Below are 18,045 nucleotides of genomic sequence, written 5' to 3' on the forward strand. Positions count from 1 at the left end.
TACCTAAAGGAGCAACAGTGAGACGCCCACGGACTTCTTACGAGAAACTCGGACGCCAGAGCGATGAGCGCTAGAGGCAAGCGGCCCCGTGCTCAGGACCCGCAGCCGGCCAAGCGCCCTTCCTGGGTGATGGTGGGAGTGAGACGGTCGACCTGACAGACGAGAACGTGGACGAGTACAGACTTCCAAGATGCACGAGGCCCCCGGCGGCCTTTCTCCACCCTGATCACAACGAAAAACTCTGGATAAATACGAAAGCTACCCAAGGACTGAAAAACAAGCAAAAGCAGTCGAGGGAAGGAAGTCAGCAGAGGAAGAAGCAACCCCTCGGGGGTGAACCGACGGTCCCCACGGGGCTCTCCCACTTCCGACCGCCCCGCAGGAGGGCCGCCCAGCTGCGGGGCGCAGGGCCGTCCTTGGGGACGAGCGCTAGAGAAAGGGCAACCACCGGCGCGAGCCCCACGCCCAGCCCTGAGCCATCCGCAAGTGAACACATCCAACGGCTCCGCAGAGGCTTCAAGAAACGAACCGGTCACACAAGGCGAGGCAGAACTTGCTAACGGAACCCGATCACGTTAACGGAACGCTGAGTCTACGGTAAAATAGCCCTAATGCCAGGACACAACCTAAAAGCACCTGACGCAGAGAGAACCAGGAAAACGTGAGTAATTCTCAAAGGAAGGAGCTCCCACGCGCCGGCCCCACAGTGACCCGACAGCTCCGAGGCAGGTGCGCGCACCACGCTGCCCGAGACAAAGGCGAGCACCCGTGACATGAATGAAAACACGGCTCGCAGCAGCGAAACAAAAACCCTGAAAAAAGAGCAGCAGGTGAAAAGGTTACTGTGAGTCACAGCAGAGAATCTGGCACAGAAGCAGCCAAACCAATCGGAGAGAACAGAGGCTGGGCCTGAGCCGCACACGCGCACCCACCGGGCGAGCGACCAGAGGGCCCCGCGGGGCAGGCAAAGGGGGTCTTTTCACTAAATGGTACAGGAACCGGCTAAGCACATGGAAAAGATAAAATTTCACCCTTATCTATGCAACTACATCAAAGTCAGCTCTAGATGGGTTTTTAGATATAAAGGTGACTATAAACAACGAAGATTCTAGAAAAATATGTAAAAACGTCTTTATAATGCCAGGGTAAGAAAATACTCATTTTTTAAAAAATATTTTTATTACTTATTTTAGAGAGGAGCACATGAGCAGGGAGAGGAACAGAGGGGGAGGAGGAGGGAGGGAAGAATGCCGAGCAGACTCTGCAGTGAGCACACAGCCATGCAGGGCTCAGTCCCAGCACCCTGAGATCACGACCTGAGCCAAGATCAAGAGTTGGAAGTTCAACTGACTGAGCCATCCAGGTGCCCCGAGAAAATACTGTTTTAAAAAACGGAACAAAAATCACCAATTGTAAAGGTCAATAAATCTGGCTACCTGAAAATCAAGAACTTCGGTTCATCAAAAGGCATCAATAAGTAACGGAAACATAAAATACGATGAGAGACACGTGCCACACAAGTCACCAAAGGCTCTAGTACGATTATGTAAGGAGCTTCTAGCAAGACAGAAAAATAACCAAAAACAGATAAACAGACTAGACAATCCAACAGACAATCAGCGTAAGACTGGAGAGGACTCACACACACGCACTGATATCCCAGAAGCCAAGAAGAAACAGAACAAGTGCCACACAACCTGGGCGGTCTTCGGAGAAAGGCACGCAGCCCCCATGAAACCCCAGCATCACCTGCCACGACCACGGGCCCACAGGGACCCCCTGTGCATTGCTGGCGAGAGCGTAAATGCGGATGGCCACTGTGGGCAACGGTCTGGCCGTGTCACCCACCATCACCCGCCACGCGCGTTCCCAACGCTCCGAGCCGGGCACGGCCCTTATAGGTGGACACCAGCAGAAGCACGTGCCACCAGCACCACATGGAAATTTCAGAACAGAATCACTCCTAACACCGCAGAACTGTAAGCCACCCAGATGCACGTCCTGACAGACGGACGGACGGACCCATATGGGATGAGCGTGCGACGACCACGAGGAAGCAGCCACCGTTCCGGCACCGGGGAAGAGCCTTGTGATGCCACAAGGAGGATGACAAGACGACGCGCGTCAGGCAGTGCCAGAAGTCAGGCAGGGCGGGCCTGGTGGGCTCGCGCGCACCTCTGCGGTCCTGACAGGGCTCCACGGAGGGGAGCGCGGGCGTGCCAGGTCTGTCCGGGAAGCTTTGAGTTTCTTTTATTTGTTGCACATTTAAGAAGTCAGTAAGAATTTAAAAAGCATCACTCCTGAGACAACCGAGTGGCTCAGTGGGTTGAGCCTCTGCCTTCGGCTCAGGTCATGATCCCAGCGTCCTGGGATCGAGCCCCACATCGGGCTCCTTGCTCAACGGGGAGCCTGCTGCCCCCTCTGCCTCTGCCTGCCTCCCTGCCTGCCTGTGCTCACGCTCGCGCGTGCGCGCTCTAACAAATAAATAAATAAAAACTTAAAAAAAAATAATAAAATGCAAAGCATCACTCCAGTCAGAAAGATGTGTGTGTGCAGCAGGAAAACCTGCGGAAGGTAGAAAACACGAGCCCACTGACAGCCACGGAGCACGCGGCTGCGCTTCCCAGCTCCGGAGGGCCGGCTGCAGAAAGCTCGGGAGGGAACTTGACTCCCCGAATGCAGACAGACCCGGGGTCTCGGCCGAGAGACCAGGGCTGGGGGCCCGGAGCCACCGCCCGCGGCCGCACGGCGCCATCAGCCCGCGTACCTGGTGGCCGGCGTCGTGGGCGCTGCGGCTCAGGGCGGCCTCCAGCTCCTGGCGCTCCCGCGCCGTCCTCTCCAGCTGCTCGTGCGCCTGCCTCAGCATCGCCTGCAGCTTCTTCACCTGCGGACGGCAAACGCCAGTGCACACGCAGCTCCCGCGCAAGCCTTTGTGCGCTAAAACCAAGGCCCTACCTCCAGAAATTTTCAGGAGCTCATCCGTTTTCCTCCTGAGAAACAGCATGCGCTTGTCAATTCCGAACGGCCGGCGGCATTCGAGGGCAGTGCCGGGGTCTCGGGCTGAGCTCCCGTGCGGGAAGGTCGCTCTCCCTCCCGTCCCTTACTCTGCTCTATGCGCTGCCTCTCATCTGCACCCACGCTAACACCATCCACCTTCTCTGAGACCAAAGTCAAATCGTTTTGTTTCCCTACTTGAATTCCTAAACGCGTCCCAAGGCCCTCAGGGTAGAATTCAGGTGCCGTCCACCAGCAGCGCTCCCCCGTCACCTCGCCCTGCCTTCCCTCTGCAGCGTCGTCTCCCCTCCTGCTCCCACACAGTCCTGAGCTGGCCGTGCTTCCAGAACACAGCGCTGCCCTTCCTAAGTGTTCCTTTGTGCACCTCTCCTGTCCCTGAACACCCTCTCCCGTTTCTTCTCCCGATTTTCACTCCCGCTCTAGAACACACCTAGCTCGAGCATCACCTTCCCTGAGCACACAGTGAGGCCCTCCCGTGTCTCTAGAAAGTGTTTCCAACGTCTACGGGAACCAGCGCACACGGAGCAAATGAATGGCGGTGGCATCTGGACATACCGAGCCGTTCTTCTAACCTGCTTATCTAATTTTAAGAGAACTAAGGACACGATCTTTACAATAATCAAATAATTTGGAAACAAAAGGAAAAAATCGTCTTTTCCCCCTATGTCCTCTCACAAGCCCACTCTCCGGGGACTCCCCTTCCCCGAGTGCCCTCAAGAATTCGCCGTCAGACACGCTGCTTAGAGAGGGACCTGTCCGTCCTCACACACAATCCATCAGGTCTCAACTTCTGTGCCCCTGAAAACGGACCCTCATCCGTTCAACAAGTCTGTGACAAGAAGCGGGTGGCAGTAGTGAAGAGTCCACGTAGGGTTAAGACGATGCCCCTGGGAGCTTCCCACAGCGCAGCACCAGCGCTGCCCCGGCCCCCCCCACCGGCCCCCACCGCCCCCGCCGCCCCGGGGAAGGCACTCTACAGGGGGCGCCCCTGAGCAGCCCGCCGGCCGCCGTGGGCAGAGGGGCGGGCGCCGGGATCCCGGGTGCCGCTGCCTCTCCAAGAGCCCGGCCGGCCGGGGCAGGAGCGGGTGAGCCAAGGGAGCCTGGACAAAAGGTACTGGTGTGCCCCCCACGGAATGCAGCGGGCATCCCGGAGGTCCCACGGATGGATGTCCCCAAGCGAAGGGAGAAGGAAGCCCTTATTTCCGCGCGTCCCGTCCGGGGGCAGGACGCCACCGGCCTTCCAGTCCCGAGAGAAGCTCACCTGGTCTCTGGTCTCTGCCTCCTGAACCTGAATGCCCTGCAGCTGCTTCTCGTAATTGGAGCACATGTCGCAGCGTCGACCAAGTTTGTTCCCCGCGTTATGAACCTGAAGGCACCAAAACGACCCTCGTCAGGCAGTACAGGTCGTTCCACCCACGCTACCCAGAGAGCCCGGGCAGGGTAAACGACGTCACAGATTTATGGCAACACGGGTGGGGTTCCAACACGGTGGACGCCAACACGAGCGCGAGAGGACGCCGAAGGCCCCGAGACACCGCGCTGCAGGAGAGCACAAGGCCACGGTCCCAGGCTGAGAGCCGCACGCCGTCCACGAGGGGCTGCGGGCGGGGAACCAGCGCCCACAGGCCGCTCCCGCAGCTCCAAGCCCAAGCCGCCGTCCGGTGAGCTACACGTCCTGCGTGCGACTGAGGGGGGCGGCTCCACTCAGAGCTCAATCGCTCCTTCCGGAGACGGGCCCCGACAGAGAAAGCGCTGCAAGTCCGAGAAGCCGGCCTCCCCGTCTCCCTGTGCAGGGTCACCGGGAAAGCCTGCACGACGCCGTGGCCTGAGACAAAGCCCTCCCCTGTGAGCGGGGGACCATGTCCCTGGAACACAGGCCCCCTGAACCCGCGAGCCACTGCGCAAGGAGTCAAGTTTGCTCCCACTCGTCCGTCTGAGTTTGCAAACATGCCCGGGAGGAAAATGAACCTCCTGAAACGTCGCCACCTTCTCCCTCCCGTGGTGTCTGCCCCTCCTGACACACACTCACGCACGGACTGCTGACAAGATCGCAAGGAGCGACGACAGAGGGGATCGCGGAGAACACCAAGACTGGCGACAAGGGCAGAGCAAGCACGTTCCTCCACCATAAAGCTGCCTGCACGCCACTTCGGGAGACACTCGGGGGCAGTGGGGGTGCCGCACAGCCGCAGCGATCAGCCAGTCGGTCCCGGGACTCGGGCAGACAGCCGCTCGCGGCGACATGTGCATGCAGGGACCCCGGGGCTATCTCGTGAACGGACAATCCCACGGCCACCCGGTGTCCCACAGCCGGAGCGAGCGGGACAAAGGCAGGAGGACGGCTCACCTCTTTCTGCAGGAGATTCCACTCGGTCTCGCTGACCAGGCGATAACCACTGGGGGACACGTAAGCACTTTCCACGCCCTGGGTGACGCTGGAGAGGAGAGACGCGGTCTCCTCCTGCTCGGGCGTCATGGCCTTGATGGCTCTCTCCTGATCTTTGGTCAACATGAACCCACTCGGCATCTGCAGCGACCCAAGGGACGCAGTGTCGAAGTTCTCGGGCGCTGAGTCCGCTCCCACCAGCGGCCCGAAGTCCGACTCGTCCAGGTTGCCAGCGGATTTCGCTTTGCAGTTGTAGCCCAGCGCTCTGCACTGCAGCGAGCCGGAGGTCCCCAGGCTGTCGGTAGACTGCGCCCTCCTGAGTCCGTCCTTGAACACGTCCGCGTCTGACTTGCCGAACGGGTCTGCAGACGGCAACAGCAAGTCCGCGTCCAGCGAGTGCGCGGAGCCGTGGGCACTGTCCAGGTGCTCCTGAAACGTGACAAGACACACGGCCGAGTCAGACGACGCGCTCCACCGCAGAGACGGGAGCGAGCACATCGCAGACGCGCCTGCCACACGCTACACACGCCATCTGCAGCGTGCTCTCTCCACAGTCCCGGGACATTCTCCGAGTGTCCTCTGTGTGCTGGGCCCAAGCCAGGCGCTCAGGACACTGCTGCGAGCAAACCCCGACCTCCGCACCCGTGCCGCTCACGAGAAACAGCGAGCCGGCGAGCAGGCGGGCAGAACGCTGCACGGCGTGACACGGCAGGCTCGCGCTCTGGGCTGAGTGCTCTGGGGGCTCGAGGTGCGGGCTTGAGGCCAGACAGGAGTCGGGGGAGGTATCCCGGAGCTCCGTGCTGGGTACGCCCATGGGGAGACGCCCACCCAACACAGGGAGCAGAAGGCTTTAGACAGAGGCCGGAGAGTGACCGCCACAATGAGAACTAAAGTCACAGCAGCCGTTCACAACCCTACTATGGGTCTACGGACCGGAGGGGCTGCTGAGGGCAGAGCCCCAAGAAACACCAATTCCATCCACGCTGTGGCTGGGCAGAGGAAGGAGTAGCCTGAGAGGGCTGCAGTCGGACGCCGGCAGGAGACATGAGCGCGTGAAGTCTGTTAATCCTGTTTCTTTGTTTTCTATGTTTTACGATGTTTTTCCCATTCTGAGGACCTTGCCGGCCAGAGAGAGACTGGCCCTCCAAACCACCTGATTCCTCCGATTAATACACAAGTCGCCTAAGAACACGCCTCGCACATACACCCGACCCATCCCCCGTCCAGCCCAGCCACCTCCTTTACCTGCCCTCACTGCCCCACACCAGTACGCCCCCACCCTAAATCGACCAGGCGCCACGTGCGGGGAAATGGAGGAGACACTGCACCAGAGTCTACTGGGATTCCTCCAACCAGCCCGCCCTGCGCAGCCCCGCCCCTGCCCTCCAAGTCCCCAAAGCCCGGGGCCCATGTTGTCCCCGTTCCTGCTCCTGCCTCGTGACCCAACGTTGCCGCGTCCGCATGTGGCTCTGCATGGTGTGCGTGACTCGCTGCTAGGGACACCGTGAGCAACATCACACTTTCCTTCCAATGATGCGGACCCGCAGGCCTGGGCACCCATCAACCAGGATGGGATTATGGGGACTTTACAGGCCAGCGATTCAATACCGCTTGTAGGAAAACATTTACAGATGTGCCACCACCTCCAAGACAGATTTAAGTGGAAAAAATTTACATAAAACGTTATGTAGAGTTACAATATGGGTCATGTTTAAAAAGCGAAAATAGGGACGCCTGGGTGGCTCAGTTGGTTAAGCGGCTGCCTTCGGCTCAGGTCATGATCCCAGCGTCCTGGGATCGAGTCCCACATCGGGCTCCTTGCTCGGCGGGGAGCCTGCTTCTCCCTCTGCCTCTGCCTACCACTCTGTCTGCCTGTGCTCACTCGCTCGCTCTAACAAATAAATTAAAAATAAAATAAAATAAAAAGCGAAAAATAGAAACACACACACGTTAACTCTGGGAACAGAAAAGAAAACGGAAGCAGAGCTACGCGGTGTCACCTCTGGGCAGGGGGACCCCCCAGAAGCCATCCTTGTTTCACAAGACTTTTCTGTACTTTCCACATTTCCCACAGCAAACACACATTGCTTTTATAGTGAGAAAAGGATCCTCGACGCATCAGGCTAAAGAAGATATCAGGTCCTACAAATTTTCATCATCTTTAGCCACAAAACTAAGTCTCTGAAGTGGCCACAATGAACTTTACATCAACACGCGAAAGTAAATTGTCATGAGCCTCAATACAAGTGTTTTCCACAAAGTGTAAAAGATCAGATCTGAAAATCTAAAATACACTTCGAATGTCAGAAAATAATGTTACGTACAATATATACTACAGACCAACGAAGACAGAATCAAGATATTTTAAAAACGCTTCACTGTATGTTATAACAAATCTCCCTTTCCTGTTTTCCTGCTAAAATACTTTCTGAAAAGTCTGAAACGTTTTCAAACATTCCTGCACACAAAAACCACATAACACTTGGCAGTACCCAAAAACTGAGACACTCTCCTGGGAGTCTGACTGCTTAAAAAATGCACAGCAGAATCAGGCCAAGTGGTTCTCAGCGTACGACCCAAAACAAAGAATGCAGAAAAACAATTACATCATCCTTGTCAGTGTGCACTGGGATATTTTTAAAACGTTGGTGTCCAGCCATCCATAAACATGGAAACCTAAGTGACCAGGAAGCAGATCACACAGGGCTGAGCATCCACATGCCAACCACACAGACACACGGAACCCCTCAAAGTGGGAACAGACCCTGATCCAATCCGGCCGGGAGACGGGGCAGGGCTGGGAGCGGTGGGTGCGAGGCACGTGAGCTCGGGGCGGGGGACAGGTCTGGCTGTGAGGATGTGGGGAGCAGGGGAGGCACTGAGCGTCACCCAGAGGTGAAGGCCCTTCTGTGCCACGCTGGGGGCCCAGAGGCTGGGGGCCTTCGTCCTTATCCCGAAGGCGGGAACAGTCAGCCCGCGTCCTGAAGATGAGCAGGGGGACTTCAGCAGTCAGCGAGCAGGGGAGGCGGCCCGGCGGGGCAGCCCCCGGCGCGCCAACAGAACAGGACGGCGACTGTGGCTGGAACGGCGAGCAGTGGGAGGAAAACTCGCCGTGCCAGTCACGGGAGTCCGTGTGCTCTGAGGAGGCCTGGCTGCGGCTGCACTGACCACAAGGGAAGGGGACGGTAATGCTGGGGGCGCTGTGGGCCGACAGGCTGCAGACAGGAAACCCGATGGGGAGGCCCCAGCAGCCGCAGGGAAGGCGCGAGAGGCCCCAAGGCCACGGGAGCACCACTCTCCACGCCCGGGGCTCCCCACCCCACCCGCCTCTTCCCCCCGCCGCCGCCGGCCTCACCCGCTGTCCTCACAGCCCACGGCCTCAGACCGGCTGATGCGCAAGCATGTGCTGTGGGGAGTTTGGTGCCTCAGGACACGAGCTCGTCTTCTAGAGAAAAACCCAAAGCACCGGCATCAGTTACTAGCCATGCCGAAAAGATCCTGCAGGTGGCCCTGGAGTCCTCTTCTACTGCTCTGATCCGGGAACCACTGCAAGCAGGAGTGTCTCAGCCGCTGAGCGCCGGGAGAGGACCCGGTGTCTCCGGGGCGAGACCTGCCAGCTCGCAGACGTGGGGAGACACGACGTCTCCGCTGGATCTCCTCGGACGCTCGGCCCTGCGCGCCCGCACGCACACGGTCATGTCGTGGCCACGGTGACCCTGACCACAGCGTCACCCTACCTCCTCGTTTGACAGCTGGGCCAAAGGCTCCTCGGGCGGGAAAGCACACGCCGCTGGGGCTCTCCCCTCCTCCTCCACGTCCGTTCGGCCGGGGTCCTTCCGCTTGTGAAATCTCTGCTGCTCGTCCTCCTCCTAGAAGTTAAGGAAAACAGATACGGACGTCACCCCGGTGACCTGCGCCTCACGGTCCATTCATCCCGCGGCCGCTCTGAGCACATAAAGAGCGCAGAGAATTGCGGGAAAACTGGACGCAGGCGTCTCTTTGCTGCCCCCGCGTCAGGACGTCAGTCCTAACGGCTTTCCCACCGCGGGCCCAGAGCACGGAGCCCGGCCTGGAGGAGAAACCAGGAAACCACATCCAAGAAGTGCGCACGAAGAGAAAGCGCCACGAAACAGCCCGTCCTTCACGGGGCCCCGAGGCTGTGCGCAAACGCTCCTGCTGACGCCAGCAGCACGCGGGCGGGCGCGGCCCCTGGAAACCCAGACGAGTTCACGTGAGACGCAAAAGCAACAGCTGAAGTTCACGTCCTGCTGCACGACCAGATGAGCAGGCCCCCCAGTGCCCCCCGCCACGGCCTGGCACGTGGGGACACGGCCACGGCACCTCACAGGGCGGGGGTGGGGGGGCACGAGCTTCTGCGGGAAGCACCCCTGCTGGCTCTGGGACAGTCGGGGCGGGGAGTCTGCCAACCGGGGGCAGGGCGGGGCGGGGCAGAGCTCCAGGGCCAGGGAGGCGGGCGCACAGGGGACCCCCAGTGCCCTGCCGAGGCTGAGAAGAGGGCAGGCATGGGAAGGGGGGACGCGGACTTCGAACCTCGGATCTGCCGGCAGTCCACGCCGCAGCAGGGGCGCGTCAGTGTGGCTGCTCTGAGAGCTCGGGACAGAAGCTTTAGAGGCAAAGCCTTAGCACACGCAGACACGCGGGAAAACCTCGGCGGGCATTAACAGCGGCCTTCAGCGAGCGGCGACAGCGCTTCGACTGTGGTCACGGACAGCAGTCCAGAGCCTCAGCCTGAGCTTGCTGTGTCCGCACACATGGAAGAGGAGGAGCCACAACTAGAAAACTGGAATTTTAAAAAGGATGAAAGTTCTGAACCCAAATCCAACCTAAGTCCCACAAGGCAGTCTGAACGACGTCTACGGCACCTAGAAAAGCTCCCACATGGCTCTCCGGGGGAGATCTCTGCTCCCAGCGCACCGCACGGGGCAGCTGGGACACACCACTGTCAGAGACGAAGAACACAGATCACGAGGCCGTCTGGGGCACGGGACGGGGCCAGGGATCGAGGCCGTCACGGTGTGACCACCCTGGCAGTGAGTGACAGCTCTCCGACATGGGGCCGAGGACAGTAAGTTCCATGTACCCTGTGCCGACTACAAACCAACTGGACACGTGCCCGAGAGGACCGTCCTCCACACGAAGACCGGACGACAGACGCACGTGCTCCTCCAAGGGAGGGGCCGGGACAGTCTCCCTCGTCCTCTCATGTGTACAACAAAGTGTCCGCGACCTCGGATGTATCTGGGTGTCGCTCGTGTGGCTCAGACAGGGTTTCAAAAGGTAAGGAGGACGCAGGCTCTCCGGGCACCCTCGGGGCTCCTGTCCTGCGGCCACGCGCCGTCCCGCGCCGTCCCCATCCAACAAGGCTTTCAGAGCCACGTCACCAAAGACGGGACCTGGATACACGCAAGCCCGCGGCCCGGGAGAACCGGACGGCGCTGCGGAGAAAGAGCGTCTCAGAGCCGTGAACCGCTGTGTCCCGCGGCTTCCAAAGAGCACCAAGGCCCCAGCAGTTCTTTCCCCGCAGACGAGGCCCTCGCGGAAGCTAAAAAGCAAAATCCCTCCGACGCAGCTACTGCGTATTTGGAAAGGGCGCGGAGGACCGCGGCTCGCGACAAGCCTGCGAGGGGGCAGCGCGGCTCACCTGGTCTCGCTTCTTCAGCTCCTCCACCTGCCGCAGCTGCTCCGCCGTGAGCACGGCCTCCATGCGCTGCATGTCCCGCATGAGCAGACGCTGCGACTCCAGAAACTGGTCGTTGGCCTTCTGCCACGTGTGTTTCAACTGGTTGTGCTGCTGTCGCTCTTGCTCCAAGAGATGACACACTATTTGGGAAGCCCAATCAGAAACACCGGATTTTAACGGGAGGCAACTGCTGGAACACGGGGCCCCTCGACCAGGTCCGGCCAGCGGTCCGCCCCAGGTGGGACTCCGTGGCGCACAAGCACCGAGGGGCCACCCACAGTCGGACGTAGGGCAGCCGTCCACTCGCACAGGCTCACAAAGCGTGCTCCCAGGAACAGCGACACGTGAGAAACAGATTTCTGTGCTCAGGGAGCGTTAGAAACCCTGCTTAGATGAATTTTTACAGGGTCCTTCATTGTAGGACGGACTTTGAGCTCAGCACCTGTGCTGGTGCCTGTGTTCTCCTGGAGGAGGATATAGAACACAGCATTTCCCCAACTCCTTTGACCACCAAGTCCTCCCCACAGTGCCACTCACGTGACAAGGGCAGTTCTGGGGAACACCCTTTGGGAGACGCTGCTCTGAAAGCCACAAGTATGGTGACCGTGACTCAGTGTCTTTAGAGACATTCTGACAAGCCTGTTACCCAGATGTCCCTCCTGAGCCCACACAGCTCTGACGGCTCAGGACAAGGCGAAGGTTCTCTGTATTGGCGGGTACGGCGCACACGGCCCTGCTTGGCCAGCCTGTACCGACGAACCGGTGGGTGGCATCACCCAGTCACTCAAGCCAGAAACCAGAGACAACCCCCGCGGCTGCCATGCCTCACCCCACCCACCACCCCCGTGACAGGAGCTACGAGCTCCCTCTGGTGCGAGGGACACAGCCCTCGTCCGCCACTGGCCTCAGACCAGCTCTCACGAGTCACACAACTGGTACGTGTCCTGCCATCTGTCTTTGCGCCCTGGCCTACCCTCCACACCGCTGTCAGACGGACTTAAGTACAAAATCTGTATGATCACTCTCAAGTCTAAAGCCCTTCAGGAAAGCCAAACACAAGGCCACAGAGCGTATAATGCCATTTATACAGAAGTCCGGAAGAGGTAAATCTGTACAGACAGACAGACCAGGGTTGCCAGGGGCTGGGAGGACGAGAGAAAAGGAAGTGATGAGTAATGAGGACAGAACTTCTTGCTGGGAAACTGTTGTGGAATCAGACAGTGACAACAGTGCACAGCTCTGTGAGTACAGTAGCCTTTAAAGGAGTGAGCTTCGTGGCATGTGAATTACATCTCCATAAAGCTGTTATTTAAGAAAACGTTTTATTTTTTTTAAAGATTCACTGATTGACTGATGAGAGACAGAGAGAGAGGGAGGGAGGCAGACCCGGAGGAGAAGCAGGCTCCTCACTGAGCAGGAAGCCCAAGAGAAAAACATTTTCAAAGCCTTTCATGACTCCTTCCCGCCTGTCTGGTAAATCCCAAGCCGTCAGCCTACGGCAACCACAATCTGGCTCCCACTTCTCCCCTGCCCCTGGCATCCTAACTTTGCTGAACGAACTTCTCCCACTCCGTGACCTTGTTGCAGCACGTGCAAATAGCCTTGACCATCAGGCTCGTCTCGGGCCACCGGACAAACACCCGCCTGTCGGTCACAGCCCCCCTTCGCACCTTCTTTCAAGAAGCCCACCCGTGCACGGTCCCCTCCTAGCGCACTTGCAAGCCGGTCCTGGGGAGGCGACAGCACTAACTTGGCTGATTCTCCCGATTCGGGCCGTTAAGTCACGGGCTGCTCACGTTGTACCTTCTCCTCCGTTAAGTACTAGTTTTGGTGTGAGTGTTTCCAGACGGAAATTATGCCCTTGCTCGTTAATGAAACTTCTCGGATACTTTCCAGCTAGTGAGGAAGGCTTGGGGCACGTCATTTAAACAGAAAGTCTTATTTCTTTGGACGCTCTCAGAGTCTGCGTGTCTTTCTGACGCAGCACCACATCCGAAAAGTGCTTCCTGGAAACCAAAGACCTGCTCACACTTTGGGTTATTCTCCTAACATTTTAAGAAATAATACTGGGGGCTTACAGAACTTCACCTTTCCACTATTGGGGGGAAAACCCCAAACACGCAAGCCTCAATTACCGAAGGAACGGCTCTGTGTCCCTCGGCACCTGGCAGACTTAGACAGTATTCACTGCAGGACTCTCACCAAGTCCTAAACTCGCCCGTGAAAGGGCTCCTGGTACAACACACAACGCGCACGAGGCCTCAGGGGTCCACGCATCTAGACGAGGAAAATGGGAGATGTGTGTGACCACGAACCTCTCCCCGAAATGTATCGCTTCCTGTAAAGACCCGCAGTACGGGCAGCCCAGCCCAGGAAGGAGGACAGCACCTGCGACCCGGCGGCCAGCGGAAGGCGGAGCCGCTGCCGTGCCTCCACGCGACGGCCGCGGGGACCCCGCCAGGCCCTGGCGCTCGGCTCTGCGTCCACACCGCAGCTGCGACCAGCCCCGCCGCCAACCGCAGCCGTGAGCGCACCAACAGGACGGCCCACGTGTTACTGTATCGGAAGATCAGTCACTTACGCTTTCATTACTGTTTCATAATGCAGGCGTTTTCTTTCGTATTTCCTATTTCGGGGATTAAAAACAGGATCCTAAGAGGGTTTCACAAGACTGCCAAAGGAGTCCGTGACACAAGACGGTTAAGAACCCCAGGGAAGGGACGCCTGGGGGGCTCAGCTGGTGAAGCGTCTGCCTTCCGGTCAGGTCGTGATCTCAGGGTCCTGGGATCGAGTCCCGGGTCCAGCTCCCTGCTCAGCGGGGGTCCCCCTCTCCCTCTGCCTCTCCACCAGCTTGTACTCTCTCTCTGACAAGTAACTAAAATCTTAAAAAAAAAAAGAAAGAAAGAAAAAACTGTATTTTAATGGGGAAAAGATAAGCCTTCTTCCCTAGGCCAGAGGAAACAGAGTCCATTTCTGTAGAACTCCGCCACCAGGCCGGAGGTCAAAGCTGTCCCTTACCAACAGGGACGCTACGTGAGGCCGCCGGAACACACCGCCCGCCCTCTGTCCACGCTCACTCTTGCTGATCCACCTCCATCAAAGTGAGTCTGGGGGCAAAAGCCGTTTAAGCAGAGCTTCCAGCCCTCTTGTCTTTCTGTCCAGAGCTCATGCCTGGTGAAGTGAGTCCTGGATCCTCGAGGACAGAGGAGCTGCTGACGACCCACGTATCTCGAGGGGCCCTCACGGCTCCGGCTCCTCAGGAGAACATGCGAGCCACACGCAAAGCTTCACGTGCATCACTGTTACGCTGGAGTCTGGGATTTGTTACTGGTTTTAATCGGTACCAATTCTCCTTAGAGACTACACGAGACGAGACTAGAAATACAGAATCCGTGCTCACCCTCGTGCAGCTCCTTCCGCAGCTTCTCCGCGTCCTCCTGCAGGACGGATTTCTGAGTGTTCAGAACAGCCACGTACATCTCCAGGTCAGTCCTGCAAGATTTCTCAGCTTCCAGATAATGGTTCAGTTCCTTAACCTGAAACAAAACGCAGTTCTAAGAAACGAAAACCCACGGCACTTTCTGCTGCGGGTATGCTGGTAAGTTCTGGATGTGCTGGAAAATAATTGACACATCTATTTACGTTTTATGTACAATTTTAAAAGTTAAGGTGAAATTTTTAGTTACACTACAAACACATAGTTGCTATAGAAAAGTAGGAAAGCAACATGATTAGTAGTCGGTGTTTTCCGTAATTGTATCCCCGAGTGAATACACAACGGAGAAGACGTGCGTGTGGCAGCTTTGTCCCTCGCGTCCCAAAAAGCTAGCTCTAATCTGCATTCCCAGAGCGGCAGGTACCTCAACTCACTTCGTCACATTCTCAGTAACGCTGCATTGTGCGGGGGTTTTTAAACAGAAGTTAATTCCTAAATAACTAGTGCCACACTCTTGTAAATGTGCTTTTCTTTGATTTCTGGTGTAGTCGTTCCAAATGCCTTGAATTTATGAAAAGGGCCCATCTCCATGGACACACGTACCGGACGGAAAAAAGAGGAAGTCATGATGGGAAAAATAACTAGTCTTGTACTGTAAAAAACACTAACTTGAAGGCCAGTATGAATATTTTTTAAAATCACGTCTTTTAGGGGCACCTGGGTGGCTCAGTGGGTTAAGCCTCTACCTTCGGCTTGGGTCATGATCTCAGGGTCCTGGGATCGAGTCCCACATCAGGCTCTCTGCTCAGCGGGGAGCCTGCTTCCCCCTCTCTCTGCCTGCCTCTCTGCCTACTTGTGATCTCTGTCAAATAAATAAATAAAATCTTTAAATAAATAAATAAATAAAATCACATCTTTTTAAAAAATGCCTTATTTCTGTTTAACTATAATATTCAAATGTTAACAAGATAGTCTAACATCTGAAATAGTTACAACCGAAATAAAACACAGTCTCGCCCCAGAGAGTGAATCACTTGTTCTACCCTGTCTTGTGTATTATCCATCCAAAATTCTGGCTATTTATGTGTGTCCATGTTTTCAAATGGCTATGTCTAATTTCACTTTCAAGGTTACTTTCATGCCTTTTAGCTTTCTATTTCTCCCGGCGTGAACACGCCGGCTGACCTGTTTTCAGGCGTCAGTACTCCTAGATCATTAGACACAAGAGGTCAGCAGTGGGCACAGGCTGAGCGGGCCGCGGGAGCCGGCACGGGACGCGCTGGGGGCTGTGAGCGCCGCAGACGGGTGGGGGCCGCTGTGAGCGCGTCCCCGCGACCGCAGGGGGCGGGCACCGAGCTGACGACAACGGGAGTCCGCGAGGCAGACATAAAACGGGGGAACCCAGCCAGTAACTCCGTCTGCTGCTGCTTCTCGGCTAAGTATCTGCCTCGACGAGTCATTAGTGACATCCGCGAAGGAAACTAAGTGACTGCCGGATGGTGAGGCCAACCGCGGAAAGCTCCTCTACAGACGACCACAGGACAGCAGCAACACGGGGCAAAGTGAAGGGAGGGAACGGCGACCCCAAGGACCCCAGGCTGCCACGTGAATCTCCAACCTGACAGCGGCAGCTGAAAGCGGGAGTCTGCACACTCCCACGGCGGAAAAACGCGACCCGTCTGCCCGGCGACACTTACACTCTGGAGAGGCTGCGAACGCGTCCCCCTGGCTCACGCTTCCCGACTCGCAGTGAGGCCGAGGTCTTCCCACATTCTGGGACGCCTCTCTTCCCTCCCGGCTGCACCGCTCGCTCGAGTGCCTAACCGGTCTGTGCACGGCCAGCCCTCACGGACTGTGCGGCCCTGACCGACTCTGGGTACCTTTTGTCAGGCACATGCGCTGAGCAGCCCACACCCTCTCTGAGCAACCTCTGCAGCGTCTTTTAATAAGGAAGATTTGTATGCTAGTGTAGCCAAATCTGTCAAGCTTCTCTTTCCCAGTATTTCTGTCTCTGATTTAAGAAGCGTTCTGGGGGCACCTGGGTGGTGCTGTCCCTTAAGCATCCAATTTGCTTTTGGCTCGGGTCATGATCTCAGGGTTGTGAGATCGAGCCCCATGAGCTCAGTGTGGAGTCCGCTTGTCCCTCTTCCTCCCCCGTCTCTCCCCAACTCGTGTTCACATTCGTTCATGCTCCCTAAATTTAAAAAAAATTTTTAAATGTTTTTCTACCCCAAATAACATCTTTTTTTAGGATCTAAAAGTTTCAAAGATTTTTCGATCTTTGGTTTTTAATACATTGAAATTAATTTTTGGAAAGTATAAGGTAGAAAGCTAATTCCACTTTATTCCGTATTTAAAACTATGTAGCGGCGCCTAACTCTTGATTCTGGCTCAGGTCGTGATTTCAGATCACGGGATCATGCCCCACGTCAGGCTCCCTGCTTGGTGGAGTCGGCTTGAGGTTCTCTCTCTCCCTCTGCCACTCCCCCCAAACTCATGCTCTCTTTAAAAAAGGGGAGGGAAACAATTTTTAAAAAGGCTATTTTACTTATTTTTTTAAGTAGGCCCCACAGCCAGCTTGGAGCCCGACGCAGGGCTTGAACTCATGACCCTGGGATCAAGACATGAGCTGAGATCAAGAGTTGGACAGTCAAGTGACTGAACCACCCAGGCGCCCCTAAAAAGGCTATGCTTTAATAATCCGTTCCTTCCCGCTGCTGCGTAAGGTGAGCCGTCCTGTACCAAACTCTCGTACACACCCGGCTCTGCTGAGCTCTCAATTCTACTCTGCTGGTCCCCTGTTTGTCCCCAAACCAGGAACAAGCCATCTGAATGACAGCGGCTTCACTATAAGTCTTAACGTCTGGTAGGCGGGGCAACCTGCCTCCTTCCAAGCTCCATATTAAACCCCACTGTCTTCAGAGTGGGATTTTTGAACACAGATGAATTTGGGGATACACTCCCTGCGCTGCAAGACATAAGACACCCACTGCCTCGTCCTTGAGGGACACACACGTGCTCGGGCCTTCATCATAGCACTTTCCACAATGATCTTACCCATTTCTGTTTACTTTCTCAGGTACCTACAACTCAACAGCGCAGAGTTGATTTGGGGGTTTTTGGCAGGGGTAGGGGGAGAAGCCGTTTGTTTTTGCTTTTATTACTATAAATGGGACTTTTCCCCCCATTACGTTCTTTACTTGGATGGATTATTGGAGAATACGATTTTTTACGTTGATCTTGTTGGCACAACTTTCTTGAACTGCTGCTGAGTCTAACAATCTGCCGGAACATCCTCTTGCTTTTCTACGCAAACAATCGTCAGCCTCACTGCCTCCATTCGGGACTGACGCCGTCTCTGCATCTGGTCTTGCTGGGTCGACATCAAGAGTGGGACGCCATCAAGAGTGGGACGCCTAACCGACTGAGCCACCCAGGGCCCCCCGATCAGTCTTAATGGAGGTTTGTCTTTCTTACCAGTTTGCCCATTTTCCCCATTACACTGAC

The 18,045-nt window shown here is 56.6% G+C and overlaps 1 protein-coding gene across 3 annotated transcripts in view; it reads right to left on the minus strand.

Annotated features, from left to right (window-relative positions):
- The window catches only part of RABEP1 (rabaptin, RAB GTPase binding effector protein 1), a 90,403-nt gene that overhangs the window by 14,133 nt on the left and 58,225 nt on the right, over positions 1–18,045 (minus strand). For 2 of the 3 annotated variants that reach the window (XM_080827317.1, XM_080827316.1), the window contains 6 exons: positions 14,503–14,638; positions 11,064–11,242; positions 9,139–9,270; positions 5,363–5,830; positions 4,277–4,381; positions 2,768–2,884 (listed from right to left, as the gene is read on the minus strand). In XM_080827317.1, the coding sequence (XP_080683443.1) occupies positions 2,768–2,884; positions 4,277–4,381; positions 5,363–5,830; positions 9,139–9,270; positions 11,064–11,242; positions 14,503–14,638 (1,137 nt within the window). Of the gene's footprint in view, positions 1–2,767; positions 2,885–4,276; positions 4,382–5,362; positions 5,831–8,755; positions 8,847–9,138; positions 9,271–11,063; positions 11,243–14,502; positions 14,639–18,045 lie in introns of those variants that run through there. The other variant, XM_080827318.1, reaches the window with a different exon arrangement.

This window comes from Martes martes (assembly GCF_963455335.1).
Source record: "Martes martes genome assembly, chromosome: 16".
Taxonomy (NCBI): Eukaryota; Metazoa; Chordata; class Mammalia; order Carnivora; family Mustelidae; genus Martes; species Martes martes.